This window comes from Nannospalax galili, unplaced genomic scaffold (assembly GCF_000622305.1).
Source record: "Nannospalax galili isolate Female #2095 unplaced genomic scaffold, S.galili_v1.0 scaffold46, whole genome shotgun sequence".
Taxonomy (NCBI): domain Eukaryota; kingdom Metazoa; phylum Chordata; class Mammalia; order Rodentia; family Spalacidae; genus Nannospalax; species Nannospalax galili.
The window spans coordinates 4,018,423-4,045,885 of record NW_008355790.1 but is presented as its reverse complement, the minus strand read 5'-3'; the positions used below and the strand labels follow the sequence as shown (position 1 = coordinate 4,045,885).

Genomic DNA, 27,463 nt, shown 5'->3' with positions numbered 1-27,463 from the left:
TGCAAGAGCAGTCAGTGCTCTTAGCCACTGAGCCATCTCTCCAGCCCCTGAGCTGTTATCCAATTATCCAATTATCTCAAGGGATAAAATGAAATTGTCAAAGTGCATAATAACTGTTACTTCCATTCATTTTCATGTTTAAGGGCCCAAACCAATAGTTTTAGAATGCAAGAATACGTCTATCCTGAGCATTTGTCGATCCACACATGTCAGTGCAACACTTAGCAGCACGGTCTACTTTGTCAAATTCAAAATTGGTAACCCACTTACAAATTAGAACCACAGACACACATTTACATCATACTCTTGTTTTGTGATTGTTTAATCTTTTGTCTTAGATGAGTATTCATATATGTAAAAGTATACATGATGCTTTGGCACAGTGAAATGATTACTAGTCAAACAAATTCACGTTTATACCATCATCTCACAGCGGCTACCATGTGTAGTGTGTGGGGGGGGAGGGGTGAGGTGCCTAGCACCTAGGCATAGTGACACAGGACTGTAATTCCAGCACTTGGGAAGTGGAGGCTTGAGGATGGTGAGTACAAGGCCAGTTTGGGCTGCATAGCAAGAGGGATCCTGTTAATAAATAAATGAGCAGAAAGTACCTAAAACTTATTCTGTTGGAAAATGTCCAATATACAACATTTAAAAAAATATTTTATCATTTTTATGTATATGAGTATGTTGCTTGCATGTATGTAAATGCACCCAGGTCATGCAATGCCTACAGAGATCAGAAAAGAGCATCGAATCCCCTGGAACTAGAGTTACAGGTGGTTGTTAGCTGCCATGTGGGTGCTGGGAATTGAACCTGGGTCCTGTGCAAGAGCAAGCAGTGCTGAGCCATCTCTCCAGTCCTGACATTGTTAACCACAGTTACTGTACCACTAGTGCTCTAGGACTACTCATCCTGTATAACCTCCACTAGCTCGTGTCCTCCCCTCTGCCTCTCCTTTCTCTCATGTCCCTCATCCCCAAGAGCCGCTCTTCTCTCCATTTCTGTGCCTCTGGATTTTTTTGTTTGTGTAGATTCCATATTTAAGTGGGACCAGGTGGTATATTTCTGTGAATGGCTTACTTCGCTTAGCAGGGCATCCTCCAGATTGATCCATATTGTGGAAAATGGCAAGATTCCCTATCATTCTAACCAATCTGGAAATTTCTTAAACCACCAAAAAGAAGCTGACCATTGCATTTTCTTGTAATTCAGCCCCTCCCCACCCCAGTGACTCAAGGCTTTATGATATGGAAAGCACTGAAACACACTAAGATAAAAATTGGTCCTAGAGTTCATTCATGAATAATTGAGCAAGTATATATGGAAAACCTACTACATTTTCAGCTCTAGAAAGAACCAGGCAGAGAGAAACCCACCTCCAGAGAGCATACCATTTGTAATACAGCTGGTCAAACAGACTCAGCTGGATGAAACTTCACCTCAAGATAAGCACAGATAACTGGTTTCCTCTGTAAGGGCAAAGTCTTTTAGTATGCACATCATTACTTAGATTCCTATGAAGGCTATTTTGAACTATGTATTAAGATTGCCTATGGCCTTCTGATGCCGAAGACTAGGTTAAATCTTGTCTTTCCTTTCAACTCACCCCAACATACCCTCTGCAGTTGGTCTGACTTTTTCTGTGACACAGCTAAGAGTTTTCTATTATCCTTCACTGTTGTCCTGTGTTGCTTTCCGTTGCTAAGGTTTTTTCAGCTCCTCTTCTCCGGCTTCTTATTCTCTTGACTGACAAATATTAACACTCTTCAACTTAAGGTCTTCAGTAACTAACTCGGCATTTGCAATCAGAATTTCTTTTTTTAATATTTTTATTTATTATTTTTATTTTACAGTGTTATGTGTGTATTGCCTGCTTGTAGGTAAGCACACCCCTGTTGTGCAATGCCCGGGAGGACAGAAGAGGCTGTTGGAACCCCTGGAACTGGAGTTAGGGACAGTTGTTAGCTGTCATGTGGGTGCTGGGATTTGAACCCCAGTCTTCTGCAAGAACAGTCAGTGTTCTTAACAGCTGAGCCACCTCTCCAGCAATCAGCAATTCTTTAGACATATCTTGTCTACATAATTCTCTTTCTAAATGCTATTCAAAAATGTCCTTGGGACTGGAGAGATGGCTCATCAGTTACAGCACTGGCTGCTCTTGCAGAGGACCTGGATTTGGTTCCCAGCACCCACATGCTGGCTCGCAATCATCCTTAACTCCAGTTCTAGGGGATCCTACACTCTATTCCAGCCTCCATGGGCATTGCATACACATGGTGCACTTACATATAGGCAAAACACACACATAAAAAGTAAAAATAAGTAAAAAAAAATTTAGATGTCTTCCAAAAGAATGGTTTATTGGAGATTTCTTTCATAAAATTTGCATTAAAATACATTTACAGGGCTGGTGAGATGGCTCAGTGGGTTGAGGAGTTTGTTGTTGGTCTGAAGACCTGAGTTCCATCTCCAGGACCCACATGGTTGGAGAGAACTGACTCCTGAAAGTTGCCTTCTGACTTTCAGGTGTGCGCCATGACATGTACACATGTGTGCACACACACGCACACCAATAAATACATGTAATAATTGTTTAAAAAAAAAGTAATAAAGGAATGATTCCCTCAACAGAGAATGCTCATACTGTATTGTCAATCCCCACCATTACAAATAACGGATTCTGCAAATCACTGTTAAAACTATTTAGTGGCTGGGCATGGTGACACCTGCCTGTAATTCTTATAGGAGGATCACAACAAGTTCAAGGCTAAACAAACAAAATACTATTTATTGATATAAAACAGCAGTTTACACACAGTACTTAGATCCCAAAATTCAATTTTGGGTTCTCTGATATTAAATAAAATTTTTGATATGTTGCTCTAGTTACTTTCTATTATTGTGATGAAACACTGACCAAAACCAACGTGAAGAAGAAAGGATTTATTGCATCTTACTCTTCCAAGTGACAGCCTATCACTGAGTGAAACCAAGACAGGAGTTTAATCAGGGCAGGAACCGAAGCATGGACCATGGAGGAACACCATTTACTGGCTTACCATCCCCCACCCCACCCCTGCTTACTCAGCTACCTTTCTTATATAGACCAGGTCTGCCTGCGCAGGCGTGGCGCCACTCACAGTGGGATGGACCCTCCTTATCACTCAACAATCAAGAAAATATCTCACAGACACAAGCCAATCCAATGGAGGTAATTCCCCAATTGAGGTTCCCTCTTCCCAGGTGTGTCAAGTTGACAACTGAAGCTGTACAGCACACATTAGAAATGAGACTTTAAGAAGAAAACAAAAACTAACGGATAAAAGCTAAGAGAGCCAACTGTTGATTGAGATGTCTATTAACTTTAGCGCAAACTCTGTATTTGAAGCTCAAACTGTGAGCCTTCAAGTCATGCTATGAAGCCAGCGGCCACTTTCCATCCATGATCCTTTTACAGTTTTAACACAGATAATTATGAATATTTGATGAATTCTATTTTTCAAGTGTTCTTACTAACGGATAAAAGCTAAGAGAGCCAACTGTTGATTGAGATGTCTATTAACTTTAGCGCAAACTCTGTATTTGAAGCTCAAACTGTGAGCCTTCAAGTCATGCTATGAAGCCAGCGGCCACTTTCCATCCATGATCCTTTTACAGTTTTAACACAGATAATTATGAATATTTGATGAATTCTATTTTTCAAGTGTTCTTAGAATTGTCAAGCTTATCTTCCAGTTTAAAAAGAACAGATTTGCATAATCCATTACCACAAATGAACTCTCCACTTGAGTTGTGAGGTAGTCGTTATGGACTCTATGACCTTGTATCCTCCATCCATAAGCCTTCTCTTTTCACATGAAAAGTCTGAATAAGAAGTTCAAAAGAATGACCTTTCTTTGCCTTACTGATTCCTAGTGTTTTTATAGTAAACCTATCCATTTTACAACTAAAAATACTAATATTTATTCTTAAAGGTAATTGTTCCAAGAGACAGATATTAACAAAATGATGTAAAATAATCAGTAGTAATGATCAGCTGCTCTGATCCATGCTTTAGAAAACATTTCCAGGTGTCAATATAAAATGTATTCCTGTTCACTTCTTCTGTTGCAAAGTTCAAGACTTCTGTGAAAGGTATGCTTTCAAAAATACCAAGCACTTTGTACAGCAGTCACAGGTGGGACATCAATGCAATCTCAAATGAAACCTTTAATGTTGTGGAGTAGGCTAGACAGACACCCCATGCCAACTTGCCTGGGCAGCCCCAATTTTTCTTAGTAGTGAGGAAACATCATGGGTCATGGTGTCTCCTTTGTTAAGATTAAATAATATTCTCTATCTCTCTCTGTCTGATTCTATCTCTGTCTCTCTTTTTAGCTCTCTCTGCCTCTGTATGTGTCTATGTATATGTGTGTATCAATTATTTTTATCCATATTCATTCACCAAAGGATTTTAGGGTTATTTCTGTGTCTTGGCTATGTTGCATGTGTGGCAATGAATTGAATATTAAGTAGCAGACAGATTTATGTGATTTCACTACCTTTGGGTGTGTACTCAGAAAAGGGAATTACAGGGACCAGAGAAGACCTGGATTCAAATCCCAGTATTGACATGGCAGCTAACAACTGTCTATAACTCCAGTTCCAGGGAATTTGACATTTCCTTCTGCCCTCCCTGGGCATGGCACAACATGGTTGCACATACACACATGCAGGTATAACACTCACACAACATAATTTTTTTTAATAAATTAATAAGATAAAAAGAAAAAGTACTTACTTACTTATTTCTTCCTTCATAACCTCTCCCTGCCAACAAACACATTCAATTCTCCAGAGTGGGTAGTTATTAATATCTTCATTAACCTCCGCATGGTTTTCCCCAGTGACTACATCAATTTACAATCCCATCAAGTTTGTGGAGTGGTCCTTTTCATCACAGCCTTGCCAACACTCCTTTCTGCCAACAGCCTCCTAAAAGGTGTGAGGTATGTGCTTCAGTTTGCAGTTCCCTGGAGATTAGTGACATTGAACCTTTGAATACCTATTGGCCATTTGTTGTTCCTCTTTGGAAAAACCGTTGTTTGTTCAGCTGTATGAGTTTGTTCCTTATATGTTTTTGGCAGTAATGACGTCCCAATATATGGGTCATATGTATTTTTCCCAGTCCTTTTCATTTTGCTGATTGCTTTGGTGTTGCTGTTGTTGAATTGCTCTGCAGAAGCTTCATGGAGTCCAGTTGGTTTATTCTCTTGGTTTATTCTCTTGTTGCCTGTGCTTTTGACATTTAATAAACATTAAAAAAGTTTATTACTTATTATTTTTATTTTATCTGTATGAATGTTATGTCTGCATGTATGTAAGTGCACCTGTGTTATGCAATGCCTGTGGAGGTCAGAAGAGGGCATCAGATCCCATGGAACTGGTGTCATGGACAGTTGTTAGCCACCATGTAGGTGCTGGGAACCAAATCCAGGTCTTCTGCAAGAGCAGCCAATACTCTTAATGGCTGAGCCATCTCTCCAGCCCCTTGATGAAATTTTTATTATTATTTTTATTTTATGTGTATGAGTGTATTGCCTGCATGTAAGATAGGTGCACCTATGTTGTACAGTGCCCACGGAGGTCAGAAAAGGGTGTTGGATCCCCTGGAACTGGAGTTATGGATGGTTGTTAGCCACCATGTAAGAGCTGGGACTCAAACCCAGGATCTCTGCAAGAGCAATCAGTGCTCTTAACCACTGAGCCATCTTTCCAGCCCCAGAAATAGTTTCTAAAAAGTCTTTCCAAAGTTACTATCCAGGAGCTTCTCCCTTACATTTTCTTGTACAAGCTTCATACTTTCATGCTGTACACAGGTTTTCCATCCATTTGGAATTGATTTTTTGTGCATTGTATAGGATGAAGGTAGAGGAATCCATCATAATTTTCTCATCATAATTTACGAAAGAGAGACTGTCCTTTTCCACTGTGTCTTCTGGTAGGTGGCCTGAGTTCATGTACACTTTAAAATCAATGTTCTGAGTTGTATGTGTGGAATAAAACAATATTGGGCCATTGTAAATTGAGATGGAATAGGTGCTTTGTCTCTTCTGCATGGTGTAGACAGTGCTTGCTCAAACAACATAAACAAAAACAAAAACAAAATAAATAAAATCAATATTCCAGTGTAAGTTAACATGGGCATTATAAAATTTTATTCATAAACCTCAGGGAAAACACAAATGCCTGTCATTAAAGTGGCCACAAAGCAAAAATTTTCTCCATCAAAAATCTGTTATTGTATAGCAATTGCTTTCAATTCATCAGAGAAATGCAAATTAAAATTACTTTGAGATTCTACCTCACCTCAGTCAGAATGGCTTACATCAAGAAAACAACTAACAACAAGTGCTGGTGAAGGACAAACCTTTACTCACTGTTGGTGGGAGTGCAAAGTGGCTCAGACATTATGGAAATTAGTGTGGAGGTTCCTCAAAAAACCTAAAACCAGAACTACCACATGACCCAGCTAGAACCACTCCTGGGCATATACCTAAAAGACTCTATATCCTACCAGAGATAACTGCACACCCATGTGTCCCCCTGTGCTTCACAATAGCAAGGAAATGCAACAGCCTAGGTGTGAATGGATAATGAAACTATGGTACATAGATACAATAGAACTTTATTCAACAGTAATGAAAATTGAAATTATGGGCCCAGAGAGATGGCTAAGAGCACGAGCTGCTCTTGCAGAGGACCTGGGTTCAGTTCCCAGGTAGGTAATGGTGGCTAACATCTGTAACTCCAGTTCTAGGGGATCCAGCACCCCCTATGGGCTCCATGAGTGTTGTACACACAGGTAAACTCACATCATGGAGAAAACATACACATAAAATAAAAATAAACAAGAAATTGTAAATTGTGAAATGATTTTTTTCATATTTTATTATTTTCATTTTATGTGTATGAGTGTATTGCCTGCATGTATGTGAGTGCACCCATGTCATGCAATGCCACAGAGGTCAGAAGAGGGCTTCGGATTCCCCTGGAACTGGAATTAAGGACAGTTTGTAGCCACCCTGTGGGTTCTGGGAATCAAACCTGGGTCCTCTGCAAGAGCAGTCAGTGCTCTTAACCACTGAGCCATCTCTCCAGCCCCGTGAAATGATTTCTTAAAAAATTTTAAAATTTTACAGAAAATGGATGGAACTGGAAATCATTATATCAAGTGAGGTTTGGGCTCAGGATACCATATATGCTCTTATGTGGATCTTCGCTTGCAAAGACTAAATATGTGTATGTAAGTGAGAGTAAATATGGTTAGAGACCAAAAAACTAGAAAGGGGCCCATGAAATGGGAATTGAAAAGACACTTTAAGGGAGGAGGGTGGGGAAGACAACCAAGCCTATGAGATATTCAAGTGGAAGAGGGAATATTGGAGGTGAAAGAGTACAGACGGAAAGGTAACAGGAAGATGGGGAGGTGTGCTTGGTGGCTTTATTGTCAACTTGACACATCTGGGAAGAAGGAACCTCAACTGCGGAATTTCCTCTAATGGCCTGTGGGTATGTCTGTGAGGCATTTTCTTGATTGTTGAGTGATGCGGGAGGGCCCATCGCACTGTGGGTGGTGCCACCCCTGGGCAGTAGTCTTAGGTTGAATAAAAAAGGAGGCTGAGCATGGGCCAGAGGAGAAAGCCAGTAAGCAGCATTCCTCTGTGGCCTGTACTTTGGTTCCTGCTCTGGGCTCCTGTCCTGTCTTCCCTTGATGAAGGACTATACTGTAAGATAAAGCCCTTCCTCCCCAAATTGGTTTAGGTCTGTGTTTCTATCACAAGGTAGAAAGTATGGATCAACCAAAATAAAGTATGTATGTAAATGACTTATGCTTAATTTGCAATCCTTAAAAATAACTATAATAAAAAGTTTCTTAATAGCAATAAATTGTCAAAAATACTAAATTTAACTTCTAAGAAAGAACTTTACAAACCTTAAAATACATATGTCATTGAAAACTGAGATTTCTGCATTTACTTCTATGCTGTGGTTTTGAATTATACCACGTACAGGGACTGATCACTTGTGCTAATTAACAAGGCTTGTCTTGTTCTTTACTAAAATAATAATATAACCTACATCCAGTCTTGGGACCATGCTTTAGTCTATGAACTTTGGCTAAGTGATTATAACCATAGTATATGGCAGTATGTATTGTTATCTCCATTTTGCAATAATTTATTCTTGATGACAAAACTGTCCAAGTGATAAGGTCAGGTGGTCTGGTGACAGAAAATATTCTTTCTACTAAGAGCCCTTCTACACTGGTCAGGACACAGCAGAGCATCTTATCACTGAACTAGAAAAAAGGTCCCACATGTATTTAGGTGACTATACAGCTTGAAGCTTCATTTCATGGACCAATGTTCAGTTCACTGTTGGAAGACTGCAGTGAGCACTCAACCTGCCATGTGCCTAGGCCTCAGTAGCACATGAAGGCTTCCAGCTTTCAAGACACAGACTGAGTTCAGAATTATTCTCTGCCACATCTTACCTATGGAATACTGAATCAACTACTCTTCAGTTGAAAGGAGGCACGCTCAATACCTCACAGGAGTTTTGTGAGGGATCAACACTAACAGTAAGGAGAGATGTTCTTGTGTGTGTTTTTGCGTGCATGTGGAGGCCAGAGGCCAATGTCAGTTGTCTTCCTCAATTGCTTTTTACCTTAATTTTTTGAGACAGGGTCTTTCACTGAACCTGGAGCTTGCCAATTCTGCAAGACTGGCTGGCCAGCAAGCCCCAAGAACCCTCCTGTTTCTACCTCCCCAGTGCTAGGATTACAGATGTATGCTGTTACACCTGGCTTTTTATTTATTCATTTATATTTTTTTAAATTTTATGTGTATGAGTGTATTGCCTGCATGTAAGTGCACCCATGTCATGCAATGCCCTTGACAGAAGAGGCTGTCGGATCCCCTGGAACTGGAGTTATGGACAGTTGTTAGCTGCCATGTAGGTGTTGGGATTCAAACCCGGGTCTTCTGCAAGAACAACTGGTATTCTTAACCGCTGAGCCATCTCTCCAGCTCCTATACCTGGTGTTTTTATGTGGGTGCTAGAGATTGAACTCAGGTCCTCATGCTTTCATAGCAAACACTTTACCAACTGAGCCATCTCTCCAGACCTGAGAGATGATCTTATTGAGTGCTAGTGATCACATCACAGTGGAAGGCAGGAAGCCAAGTGCTCAGGCTGAAGGTGGGTCTGTGTTCCAACACTCACAGTCCTAACTCCAGTGTCCCACCTCTACCAGCCATAACTCCTACCACCAAGGTTCTACACCCCCTCTCAAAAGCACCACAACGGGGGCCAAATGCTCAAACATATAAAGCTTAGGAGAGGCTTCCCCATCAAATTCATAAAAGAGCCCCTTACACTGGCTCTTTGGGCACAAAGATGTTCAAGAAACAATTTCTCTCTTACCCCCATTTCAGTCTTTAAATATGTATTTTAACAATTTAATACTTAAAATGTATCATAAGAATGTTTCGTTCTCTGAGTGCCCTTATGGGACAGGCTGTAATTCCATTTTCTAAACTGATAGTGTAGAATATTTGACCAATCACTGACTCTAAAGCAGAAGATCTCTGCTTATTTGAATCCTAGTTATTTTGTGCCATTTCTGTGTATCATACCCTGGAGGCTTATTCTATTTTCCTTTCTGCTGCTGTGATAACACACTCTGAGCAAAAACAACTTAGGGAAGGAAAGGATTTATTTGGCTTAAACTTCCAAGTCAATCCATCATGGGGGAAGTCAGGGAAGGAACTGAAGGAGGAATGTGAAAACAGGCCTGTTTGCTAATCCGTGCAGCCTTACTCCTAACAAGGGAATTCACTCATAGGCGAGGAAGTTCAGCAGAAACCATGGAGGACTACTGCTCGAAACTCACTCACAGGCTCATGATTAGCCAACTTCATTATTTCACCCAGTACCACCTGCCCAGGGAATGGTTCCTCCCACAGTGGGCTAGGTGGAGGGGGGGATGTGGTGGGGGTGATCGGGGTTGGGGGATGACTCAGTACCTAGCTCTGCACCACCCAGCTCTGCGGTGGCTCAGATCCTGCCATTCCAGATCCCTCCCTCAGCCCGCTAGCTTTCGCCCACTCCTCAGGGACCAGCAGTCTTGCCCCAGGTCTGTATGTGCCAGGCCATTCTGTTCTTGAGCTCGCCTGGCTACTGTGCTCCCTTTGTGTTCACGCTTTGGTTCAAGATGGCGCCAAGCCCCTCCTTCCTCAGCTAACTCTCCACAGTCAGTTCTCAGCAGCAGGTCCCATCCCTTTGAGGAAACAGGCAGCTTGGGACACAGCTGTGTTCACAAATATTTGCTCAGACTGTTTTCACTTTACACCTTGTCAACATAACCAAGAACAGAATTTGCTCAGGCCAGTCTATGGCCTTTGACTGAGAAACAATTTTTCAGTATGGTCAAAGGATTATGTGCATGGAGCTGTGGAACAATCCTTTACTAAAGACAGAACTATGAAGGGTGGGGATGTAGCTCAGTTAGTAGAGTGCTTACCCAGCATGCAGGAAGCCCTAGAATAGATTTCCAGAACTGCATGGTGACATATTCCTGCAATCCTAGCACTTGGCAGAGACAGGAGGATCAGAAGTTGCCTTTCACTATACAGGGAGTCCGGTATACATGAGAAACTGTCTCAAAAACATTAAAAATAAATAAACTAGAAAGAGAGCTATAATATTATGGCTTTTTTTTCCCCTCTCAAACTCTTAATAAGATGTTTCATATGCTAAGGCAAAAATAAGTTATGCATTTGGAACAACACAAAGTAAGTGGATCAAACTTAGCCTCCTTAATAGCTTAATGAGTTTTCTGTTCAAAACTAAAGCACTGGCTAGGGGTACAGCTCAGTGGAGGAGCGTTTGACACAGAAGCCTGAAGCATGGTGATTCTGACCTGGTCCTGCAGGTCCTGCATTTTGATCTGAGTCGTGTCAGCAGCTGTCTTGACACACACTGAATAGAAGTGAATATCCCTGAGTAAAATACCATCTCAAAACATAATAACAAGCATGACTCCTACCCTCATGGACCACTGATTCCTCATGCCCTCACTAAAAGGAAACAGGAACTCAAAGAAACCGCCTATGTCCTTGTCTACATTCAAAATGGAAGCAAGGCTTAAGGGCCCCTGGCTTGGAATGTTCATGATATTCACGTCCTCAGGGAGGTAGAAAGGGAAGTGATTCGCTGTAGGAGCTCTACCTGTGTTATCGCTCAATCTTCTGTAAACCGTGAAAGTATTTGCACCTGGTCAGCTCCATTTAAGGCATCTCCTTCCCTAGCACACTTGCACACAGTGCCTCTTCACCTGCTTTTCTTCTGGTAAAATCCCCTATTTGCACAAGTGTACTTCCCAGGTTACTAATGTTCTGACTTACTGAAATTCTCCAGAAAAGCACTCAGCCTTGGTATAAAACCGCTCATGACATGCAGGCCCAGGTTCTAATCCAAGCTTGTGGAAATACAGAATTCCTACTTAGAGGAAAAGATCAAAAGGACTGAAGTTCCCTGCTTGGGGATGAGCTCTGAGCCCTGCTAGAGATGAACTCATGGCTCATAGTCAATGTGTCACTGACTCAGAACCAGTCAAATCTTGGACAAGTCTCTGTGGCTTTAGCAGCAAGCAAATTTTTATGAATTATGGCTTCAGAGTCTCTCTCTCTCTCTCTCTCTCTCTCTCTCTCTCTGTATGTGTGTTCACACTCCATCATCATCCTTCATTGGAGCCCAGAAAGCAATGTTCAGATTTATAATGTGTGATTGCAGCAGCTTCTCTTTCAATGGCATTTAAAAAAAAAAAAAGTCCAAAGAGGCATTTTAATGCATCCAGCTCTGGTTTTCAAGTTTTTGAGCAGCAGTGAACACATTTATAGAGAAATTAATGAGGCAATTTCTCACCTGTAGTCAAAAACCAGACCTTTCTCTATTACCTTATTCTGACAGACTAGCTCCCTGTCCTACTGGGAGGACCTCATTCCTTTCCCTGCATGATGTTTAAGAGCTCTCTAGCTCTCTTTCTGATAATATTCAAACAATCCTCCTGGGTCAGTCTTCAGAATGGCTGAGATGACAGTTGTACAACAGTCTTGCTCTGTAGTGGTTACCCTAAAGATTGCAGTATCCATTCTTAACCCTTGCATAGTTCAGTGTAGTTATAAATATAAATCATAAATATGAAAAATAGCTATCTTGTATATCCTTTCTTTTCAGGCTTTATAGTTGTTTTCATGTGTATATGCATGTCTGTGTATATGAGAATGTCTCTGTGCATGCTGTGTGTGTACAGGTACGTGTGGGGGGGAGGCATGTGGCAGCCAAAGGTCAACCTCAGCTGTTGATCTTCAGGAAGTGTTTTCACTTTGTTTTGAGACCAAGCCTCACGTTGGGAGCTGAGGCTAGTCTGGCTGGACAGTAAGCTCCCAGGATCTGCCTGTCTGTACTTCCCCAGCTCTAGGGTTCTAAGTGTGTCCTCATACCTGGCTTTTTATGCCAGTGCTGGAGGCTGAACTCTTAGGTCTTCATGCTTGTGGAGTAAGCACTTTACTAATTGAGTCATCTCCCTAGCCCTATAGCTGTTTTATTTAATAGATCTACACATGTTATGAAATTCATAGGTCAATATGACAATTTTACGGATTTTGTGTCTTTGTGTGTGTGTGTATGTGTAATGTGTGTGTTCACATGTGCGAATGCTGGTGTATGCATGCTATGGAGCAGGTATTGCAGTCAGAGGACAACCTCGGGTGTCAGTCCCTTGCCTTTCACCTTGTTTGAGGCAGGGTTTCTATTGCTCACTGCTGGGAACACCAGACTAACTGGCTTGTGGGACTCTGGGGATTCTAGTGTCTCTGTCTGCCATCTCTATGTAGGAGCACTGGAATTACAGAGGTACATATAGTGTCCAGCTTTTATGTGGATTTTAGGGGTTAGAACTCAAGTGCTCATACCTCTCATACCTGTGTGGCAAGTGCTTTACCTACTGAGCCATCTCTCTAGCCCATTTTAGTTTTTAAATACATAGATTACAAAAAACTTCAGAGGAAAAGTGAAAAAAAAAGACTTTTGTATTTATCCAGTTCAGCATTTCTGACTTGGGGGCATGATGTAGAGATTAAACCAAGGGCTTGTATACACTAAGCATAATCCACTAGTGACATCCCCCAGTTCTCAATTTCTAGTTTTTAACTGTCTAATTATAGCTGTTGTTCTGACATATTGTTATTCGTTTTCCCCCTCATTCATTTGAAAAAATTATTTATATAATTACAGTCATTAATGCATCATTTCATACCTATATCACGCATTATTCCCCTGGTTTGTGTTTTATAGTTTATGATACTTTTTAAACACAGGAGTCTGTCTGTAGTCAAGTACATTAATACTGAGAAACACTGTCTCCTAGAAATGAGGTTTGTAGCTTTGAAATCAGAGAGATCCAAGTTCAAATCCTGCCTTCACCCACTACCAACTGCTTGCCTCTGCACATTACGTCTCCTGCAGGTGCTACAGTGTTTTCAGTCAAAGAACTGCCCTCATAATGTCAAAGCTTGTGAGACTGCCATTGTGTAAGACAACACATGTGAACCAGCTGCCCAGGGCTGGGCAACGATAGGCACTGTTCACTTGCTATCATCTGTTACCACGCCTTGCATGGTCATCACTATGATCTGTCCTGTTTTTGTGTCTGTGCTTACTCTGAGAGCTCTTTTTCACCCTATGGTGACAGAACTATGTACTTAAGTTTTCTTTAAATACCTCTTTGCCCTCATCACCTAGTCATCTCCTTGCCAATTTGAAATGCTAATCTTCTCAAAATCTGTATTTTATTTTATTATTTGTTTAAACAGCATCTCACGTATTCAAGGTTTGACTAGCCAAAGATGACCTGGAATGCTTGGTTCTCTGGCCTTCATTCTCTTGGATGCTAGGATTGCATGCTTGGGCCATCACATTGAGTTTATGCAGTACTTGGGATTGAACCCAGGACTTTCATACATGCTAGGTTAACACTCTATCAACTGAACTACATCCTCAGACTCCCCAGTTCTGCATTTTACTTGTTCTTGAAACTGTTGATAAATTTAGCAGTTTTGCTTACCCTAGTTTTTTTTTTTTTTTTTTTTTTTTTAAGACAGGTTTCATATCATAGCCTGAATTGACCATGTAGCCCAGATTATCCCCAGTCTGCCAGTCTGGCATCAATTCCAATGTTAACAGGCACAAGCCACTATGCCCCACTGTTTAATTTGTAACGCTCATGTTAATATTGGAAGGTCACATTTCTTTGGTATTCATCCTAATCAAATCCCCTTGCCTTCATTTTCTTTTTACTCCTTTAAAGGAATTTTGGAGTCATTTGGTAGCTGGGCTGATGTGAGAATATGGACAACATGAAAGTTGCAGGTTTCAGTATGAGAACATGGCATGTCTCTTCATTTCCTTAAGTTCCCTTTCCTGACACTGTTTCCCACCTTGTTTCACTGCACAGAGCTGACAATGTTACATCGTTTTCTGTTACACACTGGGTCTTCTGATTTTATGCTCTGTCTCATTTTGATTGGTATTTTCAAAGGAGTATACTACCTGTCATGTGTATGTTTACTTATCTTTTTCTTTTACAACTTTATTTCATTATGAGAATGATCCATTGCAAACGTCAAATGGTACTATACCAGACTGAAAAAAGTTTTCTGCTTTTTAAGTTTTTTACATCTTACTATTAAAAGTTGATGAGTTAGAGTCCATTTCATTCCCATTTTGCAGATAAGGTAACTGGGACATACAGTGGCTAAGTAATTTGTTTCAATTCGAATTAAGGTTCTAGAAACTGATGCTCTTCTGCAAACTTCTGGGTCCCTGCCTCCTGAAGGCGCCGCCGGCTTCGTGGCGGCTTTCCGCACGGGGGCGCTGTGGACACGCACGGCGGGACCTCGGGGTCCAAGTTGCCAGGTGGCGGACAGGGTGGACAGCAGGTGTCAGCAGGCTGCAGCGGCCAAGTGCAGAGTGGGCGTCCGGCCGCGGGGAGGGACTGAGAGGGCGGGACCTCGGGGAAAGAGCCGTGGGGATGCGGCGTAGACGCGGGAGGGCCGTGGAGCCATAAAAAGTGACGGAGCGGGCTGGCGCTGAGCTCGGGCACTGGAGCATTAGCGAGGTGGTGAGGCGCCCATGGGACCATGAAGGGCAATGGCAGCGCGCTGCTCAACGCCTCGCAACAGGCGCCTGGCGGCGAGGAGGGCGCGCGGCCTCGGCCCTCGTGGCTGGCCTCCACGCTCGCCTTCATCCTCATCTTCACCATCGTGGTGGACATCCTGGGCAACCTGCTGGTCATCCTGTCTGTGTATCGCAACAAGAAACTCAGGAACGCAGGTAGGGGCTCAGGACACTTCTCCCAGCGCCAGCCCCCTCAGCTCCAAGAAAAGTTCAAAAAGTCTGTTTCTGACTCCTCCTAGAGAATGGAAGCCACCGGTTACCTTTTCTTTAGCCTGCTCATCCAAAATGTCTTTTCAGAGAGGAAAAACAACAACAACAACAATAACAACAACAACAAAACCCCCACACGTTTCAGTCCCTAGCAGCAGAACACTTCAGTCATTTCATCTGAGGGGCCGCTTTTCACTCTAGCTTCCTCCGGTTCATTAAATGGGTTGAGAAAATTCCTCAGGACTCTTTTTCAAATCAGATCAGATCATCCGTTGTTTGGCTTTACATATAAATCAGTTTTCCCAACTTTGTTAAAATGAGAAGATAATAAGCTGGCAAAAAGCTAAAGCAACTGTTTTAATTTTGTTGTGAGGTGTCGTTTTCAGCTAATAGCATCCAAAGGAAAACAGTAGGTTCCTAAGGATGCTTAGAAAGAGCTTTGCTTCTGCAAGCCAACAAGTTTTTTTTTTTTTTTCTTGGTCTTTTTGAGACAGGGTCTCCCTTGTAGCCCCAGCTGTCCTGGAACTCACTATGTAGACCAGGCTGGCCTTGAACTCACAGAGATCCGCCTTCCTCTGCCTCCAGAGTGCTGGGATTAAAAGCGTTCCCCACCACAGCGGGCTCAAATTTGCATTTTAAAAATAGAAGTTGCAGTGAAGAATGCATTTACATATAATGTAGGACCAGGGTTGGTTTTGTTTGAGTTACACTTGTGTTTGCCTCAAGGGATTAAGTGAACTAGTAATCCTGGGTAAGAGCAGGTTCTCCAGGAGCTGTTGGATATTCAGCCTCCCAAATGGCGTCAGTATGCTTGTTTTCTGTTTCTTAGAGGCAAACTTTTGGAAGTAGTGGTAGGGAAGAAACCATTCACTTAAATACTTGCCAAAAGTGGTATTTGTATCCTAAATCAGATAGCTGGTAGAAGTTCTAATTGTGTTTAGTTGCTTTGGGGGAAAACGTGTCCCCCACTTTTTTCTTGCTTCTGTAATGCTTGAGGCAGTGCATAATTCAAGAATTAAGATACCCAACGTCTAATAATATGAATTCAGTTTGATTTAGAAAATTTAATAACTTCCTTTCACTGATGAATAAACTAGAATTCTGCCTTCAGAATTCAGTAACTCGGTGGTAGTTTTTGCCTAGCAAGTGGTAGAGTGTTTGCCCAGCATTAGTAAAGCTCTAGCTTTGATCTCTAACACAGCAAATAAATAAGTAGTTGGAGGAACAATTCCCTTCTAGTAATAGAAGCAGCTTTCTTATGGGCTGGTTCTAGCACCTCCACAGTGAATTCTTGGGTCAGCCCAATGGTGAGATGTTGGTTAGCAGCTTTATAGAGAAGGACCCAAAGATGTACACTGGGCTTGCAGACTCAGTAGTGCACGGGTCTGATTCTCAGAGCTTGTGTCTGGAGCTTGCCCTGCTTCCTAGTATCAGTAACTGTAGTATTTGGGAAGTCTGAACCCAGCAAGACGTTTTCTTTAAAAATTTTTCATGTTCCTGGACCAACTCTGCTTCTGGTGGCTTATGAAATGTCTTCCCACCCTGACACTTTGTATTTTATTAGCTAAGCAGCTTTTCAAGAAGACAGTCTAGATTGCATTCTTGCAGCTCTCTAGGGGACCCTTAGTGAGCTTTAATCTACAAAGCATCATATTTTTATTATTTGGAATTATTGCTCAAATCTACCACAATTAAGTTCAAACCATGTGAGGCTTTCTAGACTAGATGGTATTTGGGGAAAGAGCTAGAGATACAGGATTCAAATATATTGTTGAATGCTTATTAGAAGCTTTAGTGATTGCTAAATCTATTTGAGTTCACTTTATTTTGTGAATTTTAAAAATGAAAAGAGGGGGCTGGAGAGATGTCTCAGTGGTTAAGAACATTAGCTGCTGTTGTAGAGGATCCAGGTTCAATTTCTAGCACCCACATGGTTGCTAACAACCATCTATAACTCCACTTCCTGGGGATCTGATGCCTTCTTCTGACTTCCACCTGCATTGCATTTCACGGTACACTTACATACATATAGGCAATGTACTCATTCATATAAAAAATAAAAATAGTAAAATATTTTTAAAAATAAAATAAAAATGAAAAGACGAGAAATAAAGAAAATGGGAAAAATATGAAAGCCAAGACATCTAAACGTGGAAGTAGTTCTTTCTTTTGGAAGACTGGTATAATTGCAGAGTTATTTTGCCCTCCTCCTCCTCTCAAGGAAAGAAACTCACAATGTTTAACCACCTGTGTGGTATAGATGTTGACTAATCACAACAGGCACTGGCTCTGAGAATCCTGCTGACAGAATATCAGCTCTGCTCCTGTTCAAATTTTGCTGACTAGAATTGGTACTACTTCATCAAGTATTTTGAGTGAACTTCATGATATGGTGGAAAGATTGCTACGGTGGAGCACTAGGACTGTATTCCTGCTGTCTACATTGTGATTTGAGAAACCAGTCGTGACCCAAACCTCACTTTCCACATTTGTCAGATAAAGATAATATCTACTTTTTTTGTTATTTATTTTTTAGAAGGAGCATTACATTACAGCCTTAACATACTCAATAACAGTTTCCAGAGCAAAGATATATCTCTTTCAAAAGTGACTATACAATTTTTAGGTTTGCTGTTGAATTAATACAATTATACAATATTGAATTCAGTATAAGCCCTGTAAGACATTTTTTCTTTTCTTTTTTTTTTTTTTTCTTTTTAAGTTTAGAGACAGCCTTTAATTGAGCTTGGGGAGTCCAGGTTATTTGAGAAGAGAACTGTGTGTTCCTGATAATGCTCACAATAGCACCTTGGCTCAGAGAATTTTAAAGACTGGGTTGTTAGCAGTAACTTGTTACTTTCCTCTGGGCATCCATCCCTTATTCCTGTAGGCTGATGACAGAGTGTTCTTGTCCGGGGCTTCTGAATCCAGAACAGTGTCCTCTGTGGCATCTGGAGTATGATTTCAAGTCTCCAAATTACTAACAGATATAGTTACCTGTGAAAGATCTTTAAACCAGGGAGATAATACCTACTTTAAAAAACCCTCACACAATACTTTGTTGTAATTGTTGCAATTATCTGGTGAAATGATGCATATGCAAACACTTTGGAAAAGATGGAGAAAATAATGTCAGGTAGCTGTTTGGGCTTCACTCTTTGTTAGCTTGTTAAAAATCATGCCCTGTAGACTTAGATTTTGTGCATTTTTCTCTATGTTCTTTATGCTTATAAACAACTTTTGTTAAACTATAATAATATTCTGCCAATATAACCTGTATAGGATATAGACAAAAGATGAAAATTGACAAAATTGGTAGGTTTTCATACATAGACAGTTGGTTCTACAGAACTCAAGAGTTCCACAAAACTGTGATGCTACTGTCTAGGTCTCCATAATTATAAGCAGCAAATTAGGAGAAAGGCTGACACAATTCAGGAATAGCACAGGGAGGCAGACCATGGTGAAAACAGAATCAATAAAAACATGCCTGGAAAACTGAACAAACCCAGGTGTCAGTGGGCATTCTGTACAGAAACACATACCCCAGGTTCACTTCTGCAAACATTACAGTGCAATGATGTCACTGTTAATATGACCCTGATACTTCTAGGAAAGACCCAACTGCATACACTGTGTTTTGCTTTGGAAATTAGAGCCATCATTCATTTTAGAGAGATATCACTAAAGTCGTTTACAATTATTTCCATTATCATTATTGTTGTTCAATTTGAGTGCATAGCAGGGCAAATAAAATGCCAGTAATTGCAGGGACTGTTGCTTCCTGGATTGGCTCTTTAACCTGATAGTCTGCACTGTGCTGTGGCCCTCTAGTGCTTGTTTCTTTCTTTCAAGTCTCTGTAGAATATGGTCTGCATCTGCCCTGCATTACTTCTCACTGTGGAGATAACTTGGATTTGGCCATTGGGTTTCAGAGATCTGGATTCCAACCTTGGATGCTGCAGGGCTGTTTTAAGATACTCATAGATCCTAGGCATGCACAGGAACTAAAAAAAATAAATTGAGGGAGCTGTAGAGATGGTGCAGCAGTTAAGAGCACTACCTGCTCTTGCAGAGGGATCCAGGTTCAGTTCCCAGCATCCATACAGGCTACTGTTTTTAACACCAGTTCCAGAGGATCCAGCACCCTCTTCTGGCCTCTGTAGGCATTGCACATATGTAGTACACATATGCAAGCAAAAAACACTTATACACATAAAATACAAATAAGTAAATTAATTTAAAAAATTAAATTGAAACATAATTTCTATACAATCTGGTGTGCAGGATTTACATATTCAGTGTAATGTGTTCTTACATACATATACACACATTTGATCAATACTTTTCAGAAAAGGCTTGAAAATAAGGGTGTGACAGATGGTGGTACCATTATTCACAAGTAGAATGGAGTTTATGCCAAAACTGGGTACTGAAAACTACCAACTTGGTCTCTTTTTGTTTTATACCCATGAGTAAACTACTGTCTGTTTTGACTTTGACTCTGCATGAATTCATGTCTCGGGCAATGAATGTTAAGGCTCACTGCCTTCTCCATTGTCGTTGACCCACAGGCACCACCAATTCATCTTGGCTGCACCAAATATCTCGGTAGAGCCCTGGTTATTCTGTGTCCCCTTCTCTGGCTTTTCCCCTTTCCCTTCTTTCCCATTCCAGTCTTTCTCTTCTCTCCTTGTACTATTCCTCTGCTTCTCTGTCATTTTCTGTGTCTTTCTTCTTGAACTTTGCTGTTGTTTCATCACCCTAATTGGATTCTACCTCAGTAGAGGCAAGATCATACTCATGTCGCTGCTTCCAGATTGTGCCTGTTTTATATCAGCAAAAAAAAAATACAGCCTCTACTTATATGCATATTACATTCTACAAGTTCATTTATGAATTTATTTTTTTAATTTTATGCATATGAGTGTATGCCTGCCTGCATGTATGTAGGTGCACCTGTGTCATGCAATGCCCATGGAAGCCAGAAGAGGGCATCAAATTCCCTAGAACTGGAGTTATGGACAGTTGTTAGCTGCCATGTGGGTGCTGAGAATTGAACCCAGATCATTTGGAAGAGCATCCAGTGATCTTAACCACTGAGTCATCTCTCTAACCTCATATATGAATTTCTTAAAAGAGTATTTTCTATAATGTTTTGGCTCTTACACTACTTCCCAAATTATACAGACAACAATGTAACTAAAAGAATACAGTGTTCTGGATCACCAGGAGCTAGTGATACCCTGGAAGCCACTCACCTTGCTCTAAGTTCCATATCCTTGGAATTCTGTGAGGATGAGACAGAGTGGTAACTGAGGGAACAAGGAAAGAACTCAGAGTAAAGGTAGACAATGGAGAACACCTTCCATGTGAGAGACAGGTGTAAGTAAATACAGTTATCCTTACATATTCTGCATCCACAGATCAACCAATTGAGGATCAACAACTCAAATGTATGGGGTTTTGTGCGTATTCCACAAGCAACAGTGTAAGAACTGTTTTACGCATTTTTAATTTGGTTTTGCTTTCATTATTTGAGCTGACTCTTGAACTGGTTGGCTCAAGTGATCCTCCCACCTCCTAGGAGTAGCTAAGGACTGCGAGCATGTATCACAGTACCCCTCAGCATTTGTTGTACTTGGTATCATAAATAATCTAGAAATGATTTAAAGGATATGGGAGATTTCTGTAATTTTTATACAGATACTATGTCATTTGATTTAAAGGACTTGAGCATCTTTGGATTTGGGTACCACAGGGTATATTTGCCGTGGCTACCAAGGGATAATTGTATTGCCATATGGTGCTGCTCATCAATCAATCAAGTGCTCATTTATAGGGACAGATCACTGATAGGTATCATGTCATATAGGGAAGAGTGGAAGTTCTTGTAAAGAGAATGGACCTAGAGTCTGAGTTTCTTCAATCCTTTTTTTTTCATATCAGCACATTGATGGAGTTATAGAAAACCTGTTGGGTCCTTTCCAGGTCAAATGTTCTTTGACTTCCCATAACTCAGTTGAGAATTATAATGAAGATGACTACAAATGAGAGGAGCAAGACTACAGTGTCATATGTGCATATGATAGCTGTTGTCACACATTTAGGAAAGGATGTCCTTGGTAAAGAGAGCCAGCTTGTCCTAAACAAGCTGGTTGACTTCTCATATATATTACTCTGTGCTGGAGAAAATGACCTCTTAATAACATCTGCTTTCCTGCCCAAAGAACATTGATATGCTCTAAAAATTCCCCATGTAGTTTTCTGTACTTGAGAAAGAATGAAGTAGCCATCCACACAGAATTCAAACATTTTTGGTAAGATGTTTCTAGTTGAGAAACCATGGATGAAGTTGTGGGATGTGTGTGTGTGTGTGTGTGTGTGTGTGTGTGTGTGTGTCCTCTAAAGTTTGATGGGATGGGTTGGGGACTCTGGTGATGAACTAAGGGTGTATGTATGAGGGAGCAACTCTCCTGACTGAGCCAACTTTTTTGCCTTTGGTTGGGCCAAGGTAAGAGATTAGAACTGTTGTAATCTTATCAAGATGTGCGCATTGGGGTGGCACCACTTGGGTAGATGGCCAGTTGGCCATTCAGCTCATGGCAGTGAGCATGAAGAGAAGAGCAGGGCTGCGGTTCATACAATGAATAGTTGCCCCTCGGTGATAGTCCAAGGATGAGGGAAGATAAACAGTTCACCCTGTGAGAAACATTTAAGAAATAACCATGTACTCTCTCCTGTACCATCAATTCAGAGTGTCTGTAGTGAGGTCACAAATGTGGCTTGTCACAGAGTTTATTGGTGTTTTGAAGGCCAATGCTCTGTGAGACAGTTAAAAACACAACTAGAAAACAAAATTCAGTATACATGTACCAGATAGTTGAGCAAATCTCAAATAAAATGTATGTTTTAGATGTGCATTTTGGACAATATCTTTATATAATTTTACCTTTTCAGAAATGTTTGCCACAAAAACTAACTTTGCATTTTGTATGATCTCACTGTAAATGTTATGATGAACATTAGTGATAAGAGAAACAGAGTATGGGCTGGAGAGATGGTTCAGTGTTTAAAAGCACTGGCTACTCTTGTAAAGCATCCAGGTTTGATTCTCAGCACCCACATGGCAGCTAACAACAATCGATCACTCCAGTTCCAGGGGATCTGACACCCTCTTCTGACTTTTGTGGGCATTACATGGCACAGATGCACTTACATACATGCAGGCAATACACTCATACATATAAAATGCAAATGATAAATTTTTAAAGAGAGAAACAATATTAATAACAGTCTAGCTTCTGGGATGAAGCAATTGGAAGAAATATAACATATTCTTCAACAAACTGATCTTGTCTTAATACAGCATAATTCAAAACCTATTGTGATAACACATTATTTTCTTACAGTCTTGACCTATATTTGATTTTAACAAAAAATTCTGGTCATCACTAAGTGATTATTTCCACTTGTCATTAGAGAGTTTATTGTACCCATATCAAACCAATCTCAACAATTATATGAGTCAACTTTCATCCCAACAACTTTGGAATTAGAAAACAATTATAGAGGAATTTGTGTTGAACGCTTTTCCAAGTTTGAAGAAAATGAAACCAGGAAATGTAAATTTCATTTTCTGTCACATTTTCCACAGAATAGCAGATTTGGTCTGATTTCTGTAACAAAATAGAAACCATTTTTTTCTTTCTTTTTGTCTTTTTAAGACATGGCTTCCCTGTAGCCCCAGCTGGCCTGGAACTCACTGTGTAGACCACGCTGGCCTTGAATTCACAAAGATCTGCCTGCCTCTGCCTCCCGAGAGCTGGGTTTAAAGGCATGCACCACCACACCTGTTTTCTTCTAACAGTTTCAGAGTTTCAGGCTTCACATTGAGGTCTCTGATCCATTTTGAGTTGAATTTTGTACAGGGTGAAAGATAGGGGTTTAGTTTCATTCTTCTACAGGTGGAGATCCAGTTTTGCCAGCACCATTTGCTGAAGATGCTGTCTTTCCTCCAGTGAATATTCTTGACCCCTTTGTCAAATATCAGGTGGCTGAAATTTCATGTACTCGTATTTGGGTCTTCAATTTTGTTCCATTGATCTATGGGTCTATTTTTGTGCCAGTACCATGTTGTTTTTATGACTATAGCTCTGTAATATAGTTTAAAATTTGGTATAGGAATCCCCACAGCATTGGTCTTAGCATTCAGGGTTGCTTTGGCTATCTGAGGTCTTTTGTGCTTCGATATGAATCTTACGATGGCTCTTTCCAATTCTGTGAGGAATTTCATGGGGATTTTGATTGGTATTGCATTGGATCTATAAATGGATTCATTCATAGGATGGTCATTTTCACAATATTAAGTCTTCCAATCCATGAGCATGGGAGGTCTTTCCATCTTCTGATGTCTTCCTCAATCTCTTTCTTTAAAGATTTAAAATTTTCATTGTAGAGGTCTTTAATGTCTTTGGTCAGGTTTATTCCGAGATTTTTTTTTTTTTTTGAGGCTATTGTGAAAGGGAGTGTTTCCATGTGCTCTTTCTCTGATTTCTTGTTATTGGTCCATAGTAAGGCTACAGACTTGTAGATTAATTTTGTAACCTGCTACTTTACTGAAAGTGTTAATCATTTCTAGGAGTTTTCTGGTGGAATTTTTGGCGTCTCTTACATATAATATCACATTGTCTGCAAAAAGGGATAATTTGATCTCTTCTTTTCCAATTATTACTCCTTTAATTTCCTGCTCTTGTCTTATTGCTCTTGAAAGAGTTTCTTATGTTAAAAAGGAGTGGAGATAGTGGACATCCTTGTCTGGTTCCTGATTTTAATGTGAATGCTTCCAGTTTTTCTCTATCTAGAATGATGTTGGCTGTGGGTTTGTTGTATATGACCTTAATTATGTTGAGGTATGTTCCCTCCAGTCCAATTCCATCTAGGACTTTGAACATAAATGCATGTTGAATTTTGTCAAAGGCCTTCTCTGCATCTATTGAGATGACCATGTGGTTTTTGTCTTTGAGTCCATTTATATAGTTGATGACACTTATTGACTTGCAGATATTGAACCATCCCTGCTAATTGTGGGACAGTTCAAGGAAAAGTAAGAGGATCCAAGCTGAGTCTTATAATTACACGTCTTTGTGTATAGATTGTTTGGGGAGTTAGTTACTCAGTTTCTTTAAGCCTTAGTTTCTCCAACTATTCAATAAAGTTATTATGTCACAGGACAGCCTAGGAAAATAAAGTTATGCATCACAAACCACTTACCCATATTCCTGTCTGTTTCTTCATCCATCTATCTACCCAGCATTTTGAAGTTATAAACCACTATATACATAATATTATTCTATTATTTTTATTCAATATCTTTAATGTTAATTTGTTTTTAAATGTTCTGCTTGAAAATAAATAGGAAACATGAACTTTTAGAAAGTAAAAACAACAAGGAATTGAAAGTTTAGGATCTGTATTAGTTACGTTTCTCTTTTCTGTGACAAAGTATTGCTTAAAATTTCTACTTAAGAAGGAGAGACTTATTTTGGCTTACAGTCTCAAAGAGTCCAGTCCATGGTTACTTTATCCCATGTTTTTGGCAGAGCATCATAGCAGCAAGAATGTGTGGCAGAATTTCTTCGTGGCAGACAGGACACAGATAGTGTGGCAGGATGGAGACATGGATAATAATATCTGCAAGTCTGTCCCCAGTGACTTACTTCCTCCAGCCAGATTTCACGTCCTAAAGTTTCCACAACCTTCCCAAATAGTGTTTCCCTCTGGAGACACAACAGCCCTTGGGAGGCATCTCATGTTCAATCTCTGACACATATGAAGCCCACTATCCCTTTGTTTGTTGAATATCTTGTCCATTCTTAAAGTCCTTTCCAGAAAGACTTCTCTCATCTTTCAACATAGAATGAATGACTCCTTTCTGCCCTATGGTCCTACAGCATCTTTTAATAACTTTCCTGCAGAACCTTCCATCAATGATTGATGGTGCAGCCACTGATGTGAATCTCTGCCCTTTCCTTGACATCATGAGCTCCTTGGTTGGTCAGGAAAGGAAGAGTAATGTGAAATGATAATAGCAGAGTTATAGCATCAAGAGTAGGAGTGAGGAAGACTACAAGAAGGCAGAGATATCTCACATACCATTGTTTTGGTATTTTCATTCATCGTGTATGTATTAAAATAATGGTAAGGGTGTGTGTCTATGTGTCTGTGTGTGTGTGTGTGTGTGTGTGTGTGTGAAAACATCTGCAATCAAATGTTCCAGAATGTGAGGTACTGGAGAGATGGTTCAGTAGTTAAGAACACATACTGCTCTTGCAGAAGGCCTAAGTTAAGTTCCCAGCACCTATGTTGGGTGGTTAACAACCACCTGTAACTCTAATTCCAGAGGATCCAACACCCTCTTCTGGCCTCCAAGAACACCTGTACTCATGTGCATAAACCCCCACAGAGAGACAGAGAGATGCATGCAAGTACACACAATTAAAAAGAAACTAAATCTTTATTCAAAAAGTTCCAGAATGTGTAAATATAGAATTCTCAACTATAATTATGTTATATAATATAAAATATTATCTGAAATAGAGATTTTTAAAAAACCAAATCTATTAAAATACCTAGAAAAACTTCCAAAGGGTATAATCACTAACTTTTCTTATTAGGAGAAAGAACAGAAGAACATAAAATCTGATCAAATTCAGAACAATTCACTTTTTAAGTTGCAGATTTCAAGACACCTTGTCATATACTCAATTTATTATTGAAATGAGGAAATTTACCCACCACTTGTTGGTATTAATTATGCCAATTAGATATGAGTTGCAAGGATATACAGGTGAACACTGATTTGTGGCCAGGTGTTTTGGCTTTTTTCCCCTTTTCTTAATTATGTTTAAGTTGTCTTGTTGGCATAGAGACCCTTTTAAAAAAGAAATGCATATGCTTTCTTATGGTTTTTCTAGATTGTCAGAAAGTCAATTAATGTGTATTCCTTCAAGATATGTTGGTGCATACACAGAAACCTGCATGGACTTTTTAGATCCTCTTCTCCTCCATAAAGGCAGGTCTTTAATGAGTACCTTAATTTTCTCACCTCTCAAATAGGTTACACTGCAGATATGGTATCTAAGGAATTTTCAATGAAATTTAATAATGTTTCAGGTGAGAAACAAGCTTTTGGATTTTTCTGGTTGAGGTGCTCAAACAGTTATTCTTTCAGAGAGCTGTGCATTTTTGACAGTCTCACTGAGGGAACCAGTCTTGGAGGAAGGGATAGGAAAGAGTGGTGAATTTTATTCAGGATATTGCAAGGAATTTGAGTTGTGAAGTTTATGAGTAGAAAGAATGTTTACATGCTTTAATATTGAGCAGTCTGAGTCCCGATGAAATTGAATATCTGTTTGAATAAATACTCATTGCATTCCTACAATAAAAGAGAATATGATTTGTAAATTCTTGATACTTTGTCAGAGTTAAAGACATTGTGCTGAACTTGTGTTAACATGGCACCTAGGGGCTAGGGAGATGGCAGATTCAATGAGCTTGTTGGCCAGCCAGCCTAGCCAAAATAGGGTGCTTCACCTTCAGTGAGAGACCTTGTCTCAAGGGAACAAGGTAGAGCATAATCGAGGGAGAGACTCAACATCCTCCTGTGGTCAGTGTGCACAGGACAAATGAACATACATCTGAACACATATGCATATATAACACATACAATGCATGCACACATACACATTAAGAAAATGAAAAATATGACACTTTGCTTCACCTTCAGTGAGAGACCTTGTCTCAAGGGAACAAGGTAGAGCATAATCGAGGGAGAGACTCAACATCCTCCTGTGGTCAGTGTGCACAGGACAAATGAACATACATCTGAACACATATGCATATATAACACATACAATGCATGCACACATACACATTAAGAAAATGAAAAATATGACACTTTTTTTT

At 40.2% G+C, this 27,463-nt stretch overlaps 1 protein-coding gene and 1 non-coding gene across 2 annotated transcripts in view; both read left to right on the top strand.

Moving 5' to 3' along the window:
- The first annotated feature begins 5,965 nt into the window (after positions 1-5,965).
- LOC115067755 lies at positions 5,966-6,115 on the top strand. Its single transcript, XR_003847120.1, has one exon. It is a non-coding gene; the product is annotated as a small nucleolar RNA SNORA20 (small nucleolar RNA).
- Positions 6,116-15,249: 9,134 nt separating this feature from the next.
- Mtnr1a (melatonin receptor 1A) overlaps positions 15,250-27,463 on the top strand; it is a 42,981-nt gene continuing 30,767 nt past the window's right edge. The window contains exon 1 of the mRNA XM_008853606.1: positions 15,250-15,442. Coding sequence (XP_008851828.1) covers positions 15,250-15,442 — 193 coding nt within the window. The remainder of the gene's footprint in view (positions 15,443-27,463) is intronic.